Here is a 14,960-nt window from a genome sequence, read left to right as displayed (position 1 = left end):
CTGTGCTCTCCAGTTTTCGGGGCATCAGCCCCCTGCTGCCTCACCATGGTGATATGAGGCTTGCAGTCACATACATGGGCCACAGGAGGACTTAAACATTGTGGCTGATCATCTGCTAAAATGTCCATACTTGTATCCAGTTCCAGCAGAGCTCATTCAGTATCCTTTGGGAGCATGGATTTAGGATGTCTATCCATTCCCAAATCCAATAGCATTGAGACAAATTTCAACAGTCTGCCATTACAATGGTGCCTCATTGACTGTGAAATGTTTTGAAATGTCCCAAGTTAATTACCCCAATGCAAGTCTTTCTTTTTGATTGTTATTCCCTGAAGCCAGCTTCCTTGACTAATCAAGTTTAAACAATAACCATTGGTGGAACAGTTCCTATGACACACAGAGAGTCTGATCTACTTTTCAATTTATAACAATCTGAGATTCTCTTTGGAAAATACACACAAAGTTTGAAAATAATTAAAACAGTCATTTGAATGACTTTGTCCTCATAAATTAATTATTGAAATTCATCTAGAAAATTGCATTCATGTAGCATTTGTCCCAATCCCAGGACATTACAGCCAATTAATCATTTTCTGATATATGATTATTGTGTAATATAGAGAAAAGAAGTAGTTGGATCATACAGAACTTGTTTCTACAAACAGCAATGTCATAATCACCATATTGTAAGCTAGAAATACTTGTGCATTTGCAAATTCATGCAGTAAGCCCTATCCATTTTGGTGAAGAGCCAGAGGGATTGATTTCCTTTGCAAACTTTGTGCTTGTGGGTATTTTGTGAATCCAGTCCTTCTGCACAATTGCGCTGAAACTGGGCAGTGTATCCTGATTAAGTGTGCCGCACATTCAAAGTCAGGTGACAAAGTGAGCTGTGTGAAGGACGCAGAGACTGCAGAAGGATGGGGGCCAGTTAGGTGAGTGGGAAGATAGCAGACAATGGGGAACACCTGAGGTTATGAGAAAGACAGAACAAAATACTACTAGTTTGTGAAATGCAGGCAGAGTGAGCAATTGAGGAGACAATGTACACTGACTTGCATTGGAAGGAGGTGGAATACAGAATTATGGGGATCCAGGAGTAATTATATAACTATAACTATATAACCATTACAGCATGGAAACAGGCCATCTTGGCCCTTCTAGTCCATGCCGAACTCTTACTCACACCTAGTCCCACCGACCTGCACTCAGCCCATAACCCTCCATTCCTTTCCTGTCCATATAGCTATCCAATTAAACTTTAAATGACAACATCGAACCTGCCTCAACCACTTCTGCTGGAAGCTCGTTCCACACAGCTACCACTCTCTGAGTAAAGAAGTTCCCCCTCATGTTACCCCTAAACTTTTGCCCTATAACTCTCAACTCATGTCCTCTTGTTTGAATCTCCCCCACTCTCAATGGAAAAAGCCTATCCACGTCAACTCTGTCTATCCCCCTCATAATTTTAAATACCTCTATCAAGTCCCCCCTCAACCTTCTACGCTCCAAAGAATAAAGACCCAACTTGTTCAACCTTTCTCTGTAACTTAGGAGATGAAACCCAGGTAACATTCTAGTAAATCTTCTCTGTATTCTCTCAATTTTGTTGACATCTTTCCTATAATTCTATCCCTCAGTATTAAATCTATTTAATTATGCCCTCGTCTAAGATGGACTCTTGAGCTCACAATCTATCTTGTTTGTATTAGGTATAGGTTTGGTGAGGTTTCTTTTAAAATATATTGCTTAAACTTCTTCTCCACTCTTCATGAAGGTCCTTGGATCAATCCATTGCAGGTTCATTAGACTGAATCCTGGGATGTGGGTTTATGCTCTGAGTGATCCAATAACCTTCTGGAGCTTCGAAACCAGAGATGTGACCCCATTGAAAAATCTGAGATTCTGAGAGGGATTGACAGGTTAGATACTGACAGGATGTTTCCTCAGACTGTAGTGTCCAGAACCATGGGCAGTATTAGGATAAGAAACTGAGCTTTGGAAGAATTCCTTTATGTAGATGATCATATACCTTAAAGATTTTCTACCTCAGTTGATTGTGGTTTCTCAGTAGTTTAGTACATTGAAGGTTGGGATCATTAAGTATTTGGCACCAAGAGAGTGAATGGATTTGGGGATTAGTTGGGAATTCTGAAAAGGCACAAGATCTGGTGCGATTTACTTAGAGAGACAAAGATAAGTTTAAGTTCTTATTTCCATTTGCAGGTGAGCTCTTATAAAAACCGGGAAATTTGACAAGAAAAAAGGAAGTGTTATATCATGTGTCATGTTCACACAGAGCATAGTTAGGGTACAAAATATCTTACTGTTAGACTTTATCAAGGCAGAGATTAGAGAGCTGATTCTGAAAATGTGTAATATGGCCTTTATAACATGATTTATTTAGAAGAACATAAGTGGACATAGGGAAAATATTGAACTGTAATTATTGTGGATAGCTCCAGTATTATATCAGAGTCCTGAAGATTAAGCTTCAGTTGGTTATAAGACTATACTTTCTGCAATCTGTTCCAGATCCCCCAATATATGTGCATCCTACTTACCGTATGTATCTGTCTGTATCTATGCCATGCAATGGTTCTTTTGCTGCGTTGCTGTGTGCTCCTACACTTGGTTGATACTGTCCACCCCAAATGATGTAAACAATCAAAACAAAAGATTGTTTCATGAATTCAGAACTCTGCATTGTCCCTTGCATTGAAGCATGCTGAGAGTGTTATTCCAATTAACCGGACAGAACTTATACCCAGAGCAAAACTGACCAAGGCACTCAAGAATTTTTTTCTGACTTTTTTAAATAATTAAGATCTGACAGAGAATGCCCTAAAATGTCGCAACTATTCCATCTCATAATTGCTTAAAATATGGCAGAATCACTGTTTGAGAGTGACTTTAAGATGAACACTACACACTCATGCAAGCACTCTTTCTCCTCTCTTTGATTTCATCTGTCTGTTTCAAACACACATACAGATACACTTTAAATAAAAATTGCACACAGTTTAAAAAAAACAGCTTATGTCAGACTGCTTTCATTAATATCATCACAATGTTGGGCAACTTTTATGCAGTGTTCTTGATACCCAAATTTTAAACAGAATCCATTGTATTTGTCACATAAGATATCAGACATTAAGACAAGGGCACACAAAAGCATTGAAACATTTTGTCTGCCTGGTATGTCACAACTCAAAAAGGACAACTCTCAATACATTACATCATGCAGCTTGCAACTGAAGGATATGCCAGTGTAATGTTGCATAATACATTATGAATAATTACATTTTCAGTGCATTTTGAATGGATTAATCAGATGCAGAGAGAAGATCAAACAAGTAGACATCACACTATTTCAGCGTCTCACTCCAGTCCCGATTTGAGTTCTGATTTATGGTCTTGCCTTAAATTTAGAAGAAATGTGACAAAATATTGAGATGCATACAAAGTGAACATGCACATCCTCAGCTGCATCAAGTATCTTCACTTCCACCATGGTAGCACGACACTATTACAGCTCAAGGCTCTGCTGAGGGCTAGATCTGTGGCAAACAAGTCTGGCAACCCAGGCCTGTACAAGAAAACCAGGTATAACTTGCAGAGGGCTATTTCAAGAACCAAGAAACAATTCTGAGCGAAATTGGAGGCGACATCTGATGCACATCAACTCTGGCAGGGTTTACAGAACATTACTTCCCACAAAGCAAAACCCAACATTATGAAGGGTGAATAAAATTATAGCAGTGAGGATCTGGTAACCCTGTGATCTCTGTCTCAGGGGCCAACGCCAGGCTGCCTTTCAGGGGGGTGAACCCTCGCAAAGTGGCAGGCCCTGATTGAGTACCTGGTAGGGCTCTGAAAACTTGTGCCAACCACCTGGCAGGGGTATTCAAAGACACTTTCAATCTCTCACTGCTACAGTCAGAAGTCCCCATCTGTGTCAAAAGAGTAACAAATATACCAGTGTCCAAGAAGAGCAGTGTGAGCTGCCTTAATGACTATCACCCAGTAGCACTCACATCTACGGTGATGAAATGTTTTGAGAGGTTGATCATGGCTAGAATCAGTTCCTGCCCTGGCAAGGACCTGGATCCACTGCAATTTCCCCATCGTCGCAATAGATCTACGGTGGGCATGATCTCACTGGCTCTCCATGCTGCCTTGAATCACTTGGACAATATAAATACCTATGTCAGGATGCTGATTATTGACTACAGCTCAGCCTTTAACACCGTCATTCCTACAGTCCTGGTTGAAAAGCTACAGAACCTGAGCACCTGGGCCTCTGTACCTCCCTCTGCAACTGCATCCTCAGCTTCCTAACTAGAAGGACACAATCTGTGTGGAATAATATCTCCACTTCACTGACGATCAACATTGGCACACTTCAGGGGTGTGTGCTTAGCCCACTGCTCTACTCTCTCTCTATACCCATGAGTGTGTGGCTAGGCATAGCTCAAATGCCATCTAAAAATCTGCTGATGATGCAACCATTGTTGGTAGAATCTCAGATGGAGGTGAGAGGGCGTACAGGAGTGAGATATACCAGCTAGTTGAGTGGTGTCACAGCAACAACCTGGCACTCACTTCAGTAAGTCCAAAGAGGTAATTGTGGACTTCAGAAAGGAGAAGATGAGGGAACACAAACCAATCATCATAGAAGGATAAGAAATGGAGAGTGAGCAATTTCAAGTTCCTGGGTATCTGAGGACCTAACCTGGTCCCAACATATCATTACAGCTATAAAGAAGGCAAGTCAGCACTTATATTTCATTAGGAGTTTGAGGAGATTTGGCATGTCACCAAAGACACTCGAAGATTTCTACGGATGTACCATGGAGAGCATTCTGACTGGTTGCATCACTGTCTGGTGTGGGGAGACGATTGGATTGAAGTAAGATGCAGAGAGTTGTAAAATTTGTCAGATTCATCATGGCTACTAGCCTCCACAGCATCCAAGACATCTTCAAGGAGCGAAGTCTCAAAATGGTGGCGTCTATCACCCAGGACATGCCCTCTTATTGTTACCATCAGGAAGGAGGTACGCAAGCCTAGAGGCACAAACTCGGCGATTCAGGAACAGTTCCTTCCCCTCTGTCATCTGATTTCTAAATGGACGTAGAAACCATGAACACTACCACTATTTTATTTTATTTCTGTTTTTGTACTACTTATTTAACTTAACATGTATACACTTAATGTAATTCTCAGTTTTTCTCTATATTTATCATGTATTGCATTGTACTGTTGCCATTAAGGTAACAATTTTCACACTTGCCAGTGATATTAAATCTGATTCGGATTTTCACCACAGTGGCGCCATCTCTAGGCCTTCAGCAGAGTAACATCTTCTTAAGAAATAATCTGAGCCTGAACATAAATTGCCCCATTCATTCAGGAAGTACCATTCACTAACCCTAAACGCCCCGCAAAGGGATGTATTTGAAGAGATTGTGTACTAAAATGGGCAGCATAGCGGAATTACCTCAGTGATCCAGCAACCTGGGTTTAGTTGCTGTCCGTGTGGAGTTTGCATGTTCTTCCTATGACTGTATGGGTTTCTGTTGGGTGCTCTGGCTTCCTCCTACACCCCAGAAACATGCTGATAGGCTAAGGGCCCCTGATGTGGTAGGTGGCAGAAGAATCATGGGAAGTTGATGGACAATGAGACAATAGGTTAGACGGATGGGTGGGTCAGAGGGACTGATGGGTATGCTCTGAGACCTGGCGTGGAACTGATGGGGCAAAAGGCCTCTTTCGGTTTTGTAAGAACAAATGTGAAAGCAGTGTAGCAGGTATTCACTACCATTGAGAACCTTTGGTTTGGTTAAAAGAATGTAACAAAACAACGTAAGAAATAGGAGCAGGAACATTCAGCCACACTTGAGCCCACCCTGCCTTTCAATATGATAATAGCTGATCTAGTCTTGGCCTCAACCCCATTTTCTTGCTCTCTCTTTTTATGCTGCTTAACTTTTTCATAGTTTCAATGCTTGTCCATTTCATGTATTCAGTGAGTCTTTAAATTCAGCTATCCAGGGTTAAGACTTCCAAAGAGTCACCATCCCCTGAGAATAGAAATTTCTCTGCACCCCCATCTAAAAGGGGCAGCCCTTATTCTAAAGCTCTACCCCTAGTGCTAGAAACTTCTTCTCAGCACCCACCCCGGCAGGCTCCTTCAGAATCTCGTATCCATAAAATCGCCCTATTAACTCCAGTGAATATAAGCTCAGCTTTTCTTCATATGTCGAAAACCTGCTTGCCAGGAATCAGCCTAGTGAACTTTCTCAGCACTGTCTCTAATGCAAACACATCCTTTGTGAAATAAGCAGACCAAAGCTGTACACGGTATTCCAGGTTGCAGCCACACCAAGTTCCCGTAAGGCTGCATAAAGCCATCTCTATTTTTACACTTCACCTCCACTACAATGAAGGTCTTCCTTCCCGCTTGTTGTACCTGCTGATTGACCTCCTGTGATTCATGTACTAGGAACCCCAGATAACTTTGTATCAACATGTTTTGGAGACTCAATCTATTTAAGGAATAATGCATTTATTCATTCAAGCCTCTAACCTTGCATTTTCCCACCTTATACTCTGCCTGTAAACTTCTTGTCCAGTAACCTGTCCTTAAACCCCTTTGCAGGTTCTTTGTATCTGCCTCACAACCGGAAAGGCCACCTAATTTCGAATTGCCAGCAAATCTGTCTGTAATACCTCAGGTCCTTCATCCAGGTCTTCGTTATAAGACCAGAAGACCAGAAGAAATAGGAGTGGAATTAGGCTATTTGACCCATTGAGTCTGCTCCGCCATTTCATCATGACTGATCCATCTTTCATCTCAGGCTCAATCTCCCCATATCCCTTCATGCCCTGACCAATCACAATTATACATTATACATAACTGAGTCCCCACTGAGTCAATCCAAAAATGATCTATTTATCCTGATTTACTATATTCTGTCAGTTAGCCACTTCGCTGTGCTATTTATAATCCCCAAGTGTACATTTGTGCAGTAAGTTTTAATGTTGCACATTATCTAATGGTTTCTGAATTCCAAATTCACCCCTCATATTTGTTTCCCTTTATCCGTGCTACTTGTTCAAGTCTCAAAGAACTCTAATAAATTTGTCAATTGTGATCTCGCTTTCATGAAACCACATTGATTTTGCTTGACTGTCTTATGATTTTGTAAATGTACTGCTTTTAACTCCTTAATAGCAATTCCCACGGACAGATGTCAGGCTAACTGGTCTATAGTTTCCTGCTTCTGTCTCTTTCCTTTCTCGAATATTGGTGTTATATCATCACTTTCCAATCATCTGGAAACTGGGCAGAATCTAGGGAATTTTGGTACTGTAGATTCAAGGCATCTACTATTTCTGCAGCCAGTTCCTAAGATATAAGAAATAAAAACACAATAAACAAACAAGCAAATCCAAGGTTATTAGATATTCTGTCCTTTTCCCCCTGGGATGAATGTAACCGCAAAGATCACAAGTGCATGCTAACTGTAATGCCATAGCGTTGCAAACTGCAGCAAGAAACAAACAAAGTCAAAATGGAATTCATGAAAAAAAACATTTAAATGACCTCTCACAGCAAAACATTTTTAAAAACAACATTCAACCATCACACAAACTGATGCAGTATAGAGAAAATCCAACCCAAAAGTGGACGCATTTCTACAAAGACTTGGGCGTCTCAATGACTTTGAGTAGCAATCTGAAACTGTGTTTGGTGGAAGGTTGAAGAGTGGAGATTCCTTTATCGGAGTAAATTTGTTCACTTGGTAATGGTAGGGCAGAACATCACCTAACAAGAGTTGGGGGAAGAAAGTAGTGAAGATGGGGCTGATTAACAGTGAGGGGTTACACTTGATCCCAGCATGAGGTAAAGGCAAAAGTACAGCACCATAATGGCATTCCCTGTGTGCACGTTCACTCTAACTCCTTTATGGGAATCTGTGAACAGTGATGTTCTGCTACTGGAATTGATGAGTCAGAGTGTAATTTAACATCGATGCATGTTGGAATTAATAGAATAACACTCCATCAAACAAAATACTGCATCAGGCACACCAAGTCGTGAAATTTTTCTCAGCCTGCATTTTTGACATTCCCGTGTGGCAACAGCAGATTGTTGATTCATCCTTTATGATGTATTTTAGTTTGCTGCTTAAAAAGTCAGAGGCATTAAAATTATATATTATGGAAACTGATGAGAAGATACAATACTTCATTACTCTAAAAATATGTTTTAGTGCTGAGGAAACTGTTTAGTAGTTGTGCTCCCAATTACTCCCAGATCCACTATTGAATTGACTTTACTTCTTACATCCTTCACATACACAAGGAGTAAAAATCTTTACGTTACATCTCCGTCTAAATATGGGCTCTTTAAGTGGTCTTTAAAAGGTGCCCTACTTTTGGTGGTTTGGGGGAGGTACAACGTGCACCTTATCAACGTTCTCCAAATACATTGACACAAAGTGGATATGAAAGCTTTAGGTAAACAATTCCTCTGTATGCTTTCTGTTTGATTTCTTGCTGAATCTGATCAGGTGTGAGTTTGTTAGGGACAATGCAGTGCCTTTTGTCTGTGAATTAATTCTCAGCTGTTCTGCTTTCCAATTCATTTGGTGAATATGTTAAACCATTTTTATTTTAACTTCAGATTGGCGAAAGGGCAGACTTTTTGAATAAATCGGCAAAAAGGAGGTAAGGCCTTTATCAACTCCCTATTAGCAATGTATTTTTTTTAATGGACTTTTTCTTACTTGGGTGAAGTTCACTGTCAACTTTATTGTATTTGCAGCACAACCACCAAGGTTGCACGCCCTCTACTGGGTGTCTCCAAGATTGACAGTAAATTAGAGCAGTATACCAGTGCAATTGAGGTGAGTGTTCAGCACAGTTATTCAATGTTATTACAGGCTAAGTTCTCCTTAGCAGAAGTGCTTCAGACTAGAGGTGCTTTGGATTTTGGAATATATAATGAAAGTTTGAGATTACCATCCTTTCCTATTATGAGTACATGTGGTACCAATAAGCAGTCTTTGTCTTATACTTGTTCATCACACATATGTACGAACAATAAAAATAATTACATACGATTAATGAAAATATAATATGTGCACAGTAACAAAAGCAGCACAGCAGCATCAGGATCAGCTGTTGAACAACAACAAACAACTGCAGACTTTCAGCTTCCATTTACGATGCCTTGCTTTGATTAAGAGATTACAATACATTATTTATATTTTCCTTTTTTTAGGTTTTATGTAAGGTATAAAAACAATCATCATTGTAGGCTTGTTCTGGTCTTAGATTCTCATCGGTGACAAGCTTCACAAACTCATCAATGGATCTCTCTGCTGCTTTGTGATAGACAGAAGCTTTATCTTCAAATTTTTTTAAATCTTTAAAAATTCAATGCTGTGCCTTTTCTTAAATTTCTTCAACCAGCCTGCAGAATATTCACAATTACCTTGAATTTCCAGTTCATCATGATAGATCTTTGCTTGTTTCATGATCAGCATACCGTTAAGCGGCATATGTTCACTCCGATGCTGATGAATCTACTCTTTCTATACATGACCAAGATCTTTATTTTTTGCTTCATGTGGTGATTTTCTATTTTTCATTAACTGCTGTTCATTATGCATGTGTGGTTACTTCTAAAAGCTGTCTGTGGTGCGCAGAGATCTGCACATCGCCTGGGAACCTTCCCGGTGCCGTGTAGAATTTTCCATTTTTGACAGCATGTCAGAAATCAAAAAAAAAATTGGATTTCAGAGTTTTCAGATTTTAGAATTTCAGATAAGGGGAACTCAACCTGTACCAATTTTCCTTAGCAGAAAGTTTTGGGGATTTGAAAAAATTTAAACATTCAGAAGAATTTCTCAAGACATCATGACAATGAAAGGTCATGGCCCAAAACATTGACTCTTTATCCCTCTCCATAAATGCTGCCTGACCTGCTGAATTCCTCCAACATTTTGTGTGTGTGTGTGACTCAGTGTTTATTGAGGATCAGTAAATGCCTTGAGCTACATTGAAGCACTGTTCTCCTCATGGTGAAGGGAACGTGCTAGATTAGGAGCTCCAGAACTTAAGCCCTAGTGATAATAAATGTTATATGTTTCCAAGTGGATAGGCATGGTGTTAAAACCATAAGATATAGGAGCAGAACTAGGCCATTCAGCCCATCAAGTTTGTTCCACCATTCAATCATTTATTATCCTTCCTAGCTACATTGCCCTGCCTCTTCCTCTTTGATACCCTTACTAATCAAGAACCTATCAACCTCTGCTTTAAATATACTGTGCAACAGGTGTTATTGTTACTTCCCAGCTCCTGACCCTAGGTGCTGTCTGAGGCTTGTGTGTTCTTCCTGTGACCATGTGGTTTTCCCTGAGTTCTGCAGGTTCTGTTCAGTTCCCAAAGACTTGTGGAAGAGTGGAGCAGTTTGTACTGTTTTGCCCCTAGTGTAGCTGGCTGGCAATAGAACTGGAGCAGCTGAAGGGCAAGTAAAAGTGACCGGTTTACAGAAAAGTATGCAGGACAATGGGGTTGTTCTGAAGAGCCAATATAGACACTTCATGTCTGGAACTGTAGAGAAGGCTTGACCCAAATGCAGAGCAACACTGATGACTTAACAGTAAACAATATTTTACTAATAAACTGCAAAATAATAAGCCACAAGATAGAGAAAGCAGATACTTAACAGGGTATCTGAAGGCTAGGAACAACTGGTTGAGGCTGGCTGATTCATATGAGTGAACAAGAATTGGGGATGAGAGCTGGGTTTAAATAGGCTGCAGGTGATGATTTAGAAATGAGTGGTGGGTTAATCCTGTTAGCTGGATGGAGACTGGGAGGTGCCTGCCTGTGCATGCCTGACACTCCATAGGCTGAATGGCTAGGTTCTATCCTGACCCTAGGTGCTGTCTGAAGTTTGTGAATTATAATGATTTATTTACCTACCCAGAAGTTACTCCTGAACTGTTAACCACAATTTAAAACTCTCTCATCATGTTAGAATGAGTAAGCACACTAAAACTCTTCGAATGTGTGTGATATTTCTTAGCAAGATCTGAGAGATATATTAACAGAACCCATGAAATCTTTCACAACAGGAGTTTTATCCCAGCAGGCTTAGTAAGAATAGATACATATGGGTAAATTATTTACAGCTATTAAACCTGATTTGTAGACATTTAACATGAACTTTTTTTTTAAGATTCACAATGCTTATAAGGAAATATGACTTGGAGAGGAATCTGCAGGTGGTGGTGTTCCCATTCACTGTGCTCTTTGACCACCTTGGTCATGGAAGTCCCATATTTCAGATTCAGATTCATTTAGAAACGAGAAAATCTGCAGATGCTGCAAATCCAAGCAACACACACAAAATGCTGGAACAAAGCAGCATCTGTGAAAAAACAGTACAGTCGACGTTTCGGTGAAAGAGATACAGGGCTGGAGAAGGGGGAGTCTGATAGGAGAGGACAGAAGGCCATGGAAGAAAGAAAAGGGGGAAGAATTACCAGAGGGAGGTGATGGGCAGGCGAGGAGATGAGTTGAGAGAGGGAAAAGGGCATGAGGAATGGTGAGGGGGGGGGAGGGCATTACTAGAAATTTGAGAAATCGATGTTCATGCCAACAGGTTGCATGCTAGCCAGACAGTATACAAGGTGTTGTTCCTCCAACCCGAGTGTGGCCTCATCGCGACAGTAGGGGAGGCCATGGGTTGACCTATCGGAATGGGAAGTGGAATTAAAATTGGTGGCCACTGGGAGACCCCGCTTCTTCAGCAGGTGGAGCGTAGATGCTTGTTGAAGCAGTTTCCCAGTCTACACCGGGTCTCACCAATATACAGAAGGCCATACCAGGAGCACTGGACACAGTATGTGACCCCAGCAGACTCACAGATGAAGTGTCGCCTCACATGGACGGACTGTTTAGGACCCTGAATGGTAGTGAGGGAGGAGATGTTGGGGCAAGTGTAGCACTTGTTCCACTTGCAAGGATAAGTGGCAGGAGGGAGATCAGTGGGCAGAGAGTCGCGTAGGGAGCGATCCCTGTGGAAAGCAGGAAGTGGGGGTGGGGAAGGAAGAACGTGCTTGGTGGTGGGATCCCGTTGGAGGTGGCGGAAGTTTCAGAAAATTACGTGCTGGATGCAGAGGCTGGTGAGGTGGTAGGTGAGGACAAGAGGAACCCTATCCCTGGTAGGGTGGCAGGAGGATGTGGTAAGAGCAGACGTGTGAAATGGAAGAGATGTGGTTGAGGGCAGCATTGATGGTGGAGGAAGGAAGCTCCTTTCTTTGAAAAAGGAGGACATCTCCTTTATTCTGGATTGAAAATCCTCATCTCAAGAGCAGATATGGTGGAGATGGAGGAATTGAGAGAAGGGGATGATGTTTTTACAAGTAACATGGTAGGAATCCTCTCCAGCTCTGTATCTCTTTCGTCAATCAACTTCCTAGCTATTTACTTCATCCCTCCCACTCCCAGTTTCACCTGTCACCTTGTGTTTCTCTCTCCCCTCCACCACCTTTTAAATCTACTCCTCATCTTTTTTTCTCCAGTCCTGCCAAAGGGTGCCGGCCCAAAACTTTTTCCGTATATGCTGCCTGGCCTGCTAAGTTCCTCCAGCATTTTGAGTATGTTGTTCAGATCTGTGTGTTTATCATATATATATTGAAATATGCAATGAAATATGTTAACAATCAACACGGCCTAAGGATGGGCAGCCTGCAAATGTCGCCATACATTTTGGTGACATTTGTTTCTATGAACAGCTGTATCTTGCTAACATGTTTAACATAATCCCTATATCACTGCAGAGCATCAAGATACTCCCACATTGTTAAATCCAAATCTCAAGCTCCTATCTTCCTGAATATATCAGTTAAGAGGAAATAGGTGATACAAAATATCACTTGTTAGCTCTCAATAAATAATTATAGGAACAGCATTATCTTGAATAATGACTTTCAGAATGAATTTACTGTCAAGGGTTCTGACAATTGAGAAAGGAATATTGTAAGATCATGTATTGGCAGAGAATAGCATAAATGAGGTTACAAAGCTGTTACTGCAATAAAATCCACAGATATAAAATCAGCTTTGCTGATGTAAAGTGCAGCTATAGCAGTATGTCCTCGTTACCCAAACTCAGAGATCAGGCTGTGGCCCACAGCTTAATCTTAGGCATTAACAATCAAAGATTGAAAGATTAGCTTTACTTGTCTCACGTATAGCTAAACATAGAGGGAAAAGTGTCTTTTGCATCAACAACGGTCTGAGTATGAGCTTGAAGGGCAGCATACAAGAGCATGCCCGCAACTTACTAACCCTAATCTCAAACAACAGGAATTCTGCAGATGCTGGAAATTCAAGCAACACACATCAAAGTTGCTGGTGAACACAGCAGGCCAAGCATCATCTATAGGAAGAGGCGCAGTCGACGTTTCAGGCCGAGACCCTAACCTCTACACCTTTGGAATGTGGGAGGAAAGCAGAACACCTTAAGAAAACCCATGTGTTCATAGGGAGACCGTGCAAACTCCTTACAAACAGCGGCAGGAATTGAAAACTGATCGCTGGCACTGTTATAGTGTTATGCTACCATTCCACATCGTGAATCAGTGGCTTTGTGCTCAAGAGTACATTAACCTCACTTGCACTCAGTCTCACTCATTAGTAGAATTAACTTTCAAATCGATTGCAATAGAAAAATCCTCCTTGAATTGATGAGTATTTTATCATTTCTGAAGCTGACAATGTTTTCCCGGTTGAAATTGTATTTTGAGCTGCTACTTTGTGCTCTTGCATAGCCAGTTTGCTTTGAGAGGATTCTGACCACTTTAGTCTCCTTGTAGGTCGCCAAGTCAACCAAGGGAGGCAAGTCTTCAGCCTCAGATCTCCCACTAACAGCTGAAGGGGTGCGGAACATAAAGAGCATGTGGGAAACTGGTGATGTCTATAGTTCTACTTCCCCAGCTAATAAGGGTACACCCAACAAGGTAAGGTATCTCCTTGAGGTCCTCCTGCCTTCATAAGATCAACTGAAAATAAAATGTAGGTATGTCTGCAGCATGACACTACATCAAGTCAATGTGCTGACACTAGCATAAAACTGCTCACAGGTTTACTGCACTGCTGTTTTTGTTCTTGATATGGTTTGTGTCCTTTGATTTCTTAAACTCTTTATCCCATGGGTATGTTTTGACACGCAGTTTTGTACATGAGGAGAGCAAACTTGCACCTCAAGAATGCTTGGATGTTCTTCTTTACCTCTTTGACAAATTCAGATTAATTAAAGTTTTCTTTGGGTTGAATAAAATTTTCATTGCTTTAGAATTGGTAACAGGCAAAAATTTAAAGATAATATTCTGTTCCTTTTTAAATATTAATTATAGTGATAAACTGGGCCCAACCATTTGTGTCAAATGGATCAAAAGATGTCAAAGATGCTTCGTACGGAAAACGCCTCTGGGTTAAAGAGTTAAACATTCAAAGTATGCTTGATGTCACAGCGTCATTTTTTATTTAAAAAATCTTTTCATTGTATTGGGCATAATAGATGGTCATTCCAAAACAGATTTGCCCACTGCTGTGAAATAGAGAAAATCCAAAAATGCCTCCACCACAACTTAAAAAGTATTATTATGGTTTGACACTGCTTGAAATACCCAGGAGTTAATTCTAAACTGTTAACTACAAGTTAAAAACCCCTCGTGATGTCAGAATTAGAAAGCACACTTAAACACTTCAACCACCCGTGAAATTTCTAAGCAGGAGCCTTTGATCTGGGAGGCATATTTACAGAACCCTGTGAAATCTTTCACTACAGGAACTTATCCCAGCAGGCTTAGTAAGAGTCTATGATAGAAAGGTAAACTCTATGCAGATATTACATCTGATTTATAGAT

The 14,960-nt window shown here is 40.8% G+C and overlaps 1 protein-coding gene across 7 annotated transcripts in view; it reads left to right on the top strand.

Moving 5' to 3' along the window:
- The window catches only part of LOC134359345 (non-muscle caldesmon-like), a 247,289-nt gene that overhangs the window by 213,447 nt on the left and 18,882 nt on the right, over window positions 1-14,960 (top strand). For all 7 annotated transcript variants that reach the window (XM_063072464.1, XM_063072461.1, XM_063072467.1 and 4 more), the window contains 3 exons: window positions 8,696-8,739; window positions 8,837-8,918; window positions 13,908-14,051. In XM_063072464.1, coding sequence (XP_062928534.1) covers window positions 8,696-8,739; window positions 8,837-8,918; window positions 13,908-14,051 — 270 coding nt within the window. The remainder of the gene's footprint in view (window positions 1-8,695; window positions 8,740-8,836; window positions 8,919-13,907; window positions 14,052-14,960) is intronic.

This window comes from Mobula hypostoma, chromosome 20, assembly GCF_963921235.1.
Source record: "Mobula hypostoma chromosome 20, sMobHyp1.1, whole genome shotgun sequence".
NCBI classification, from domain to species: domain Eukaryota; kingdom Metazoa; phylum Chordata; class Chondrichthyes; order Myliobatiformes; family Myliobatidae; genus Mobula; species Mobula hypostoma.
This window is presented reverse-complemented; position numbering and strand designations above follow the sequence as displayed.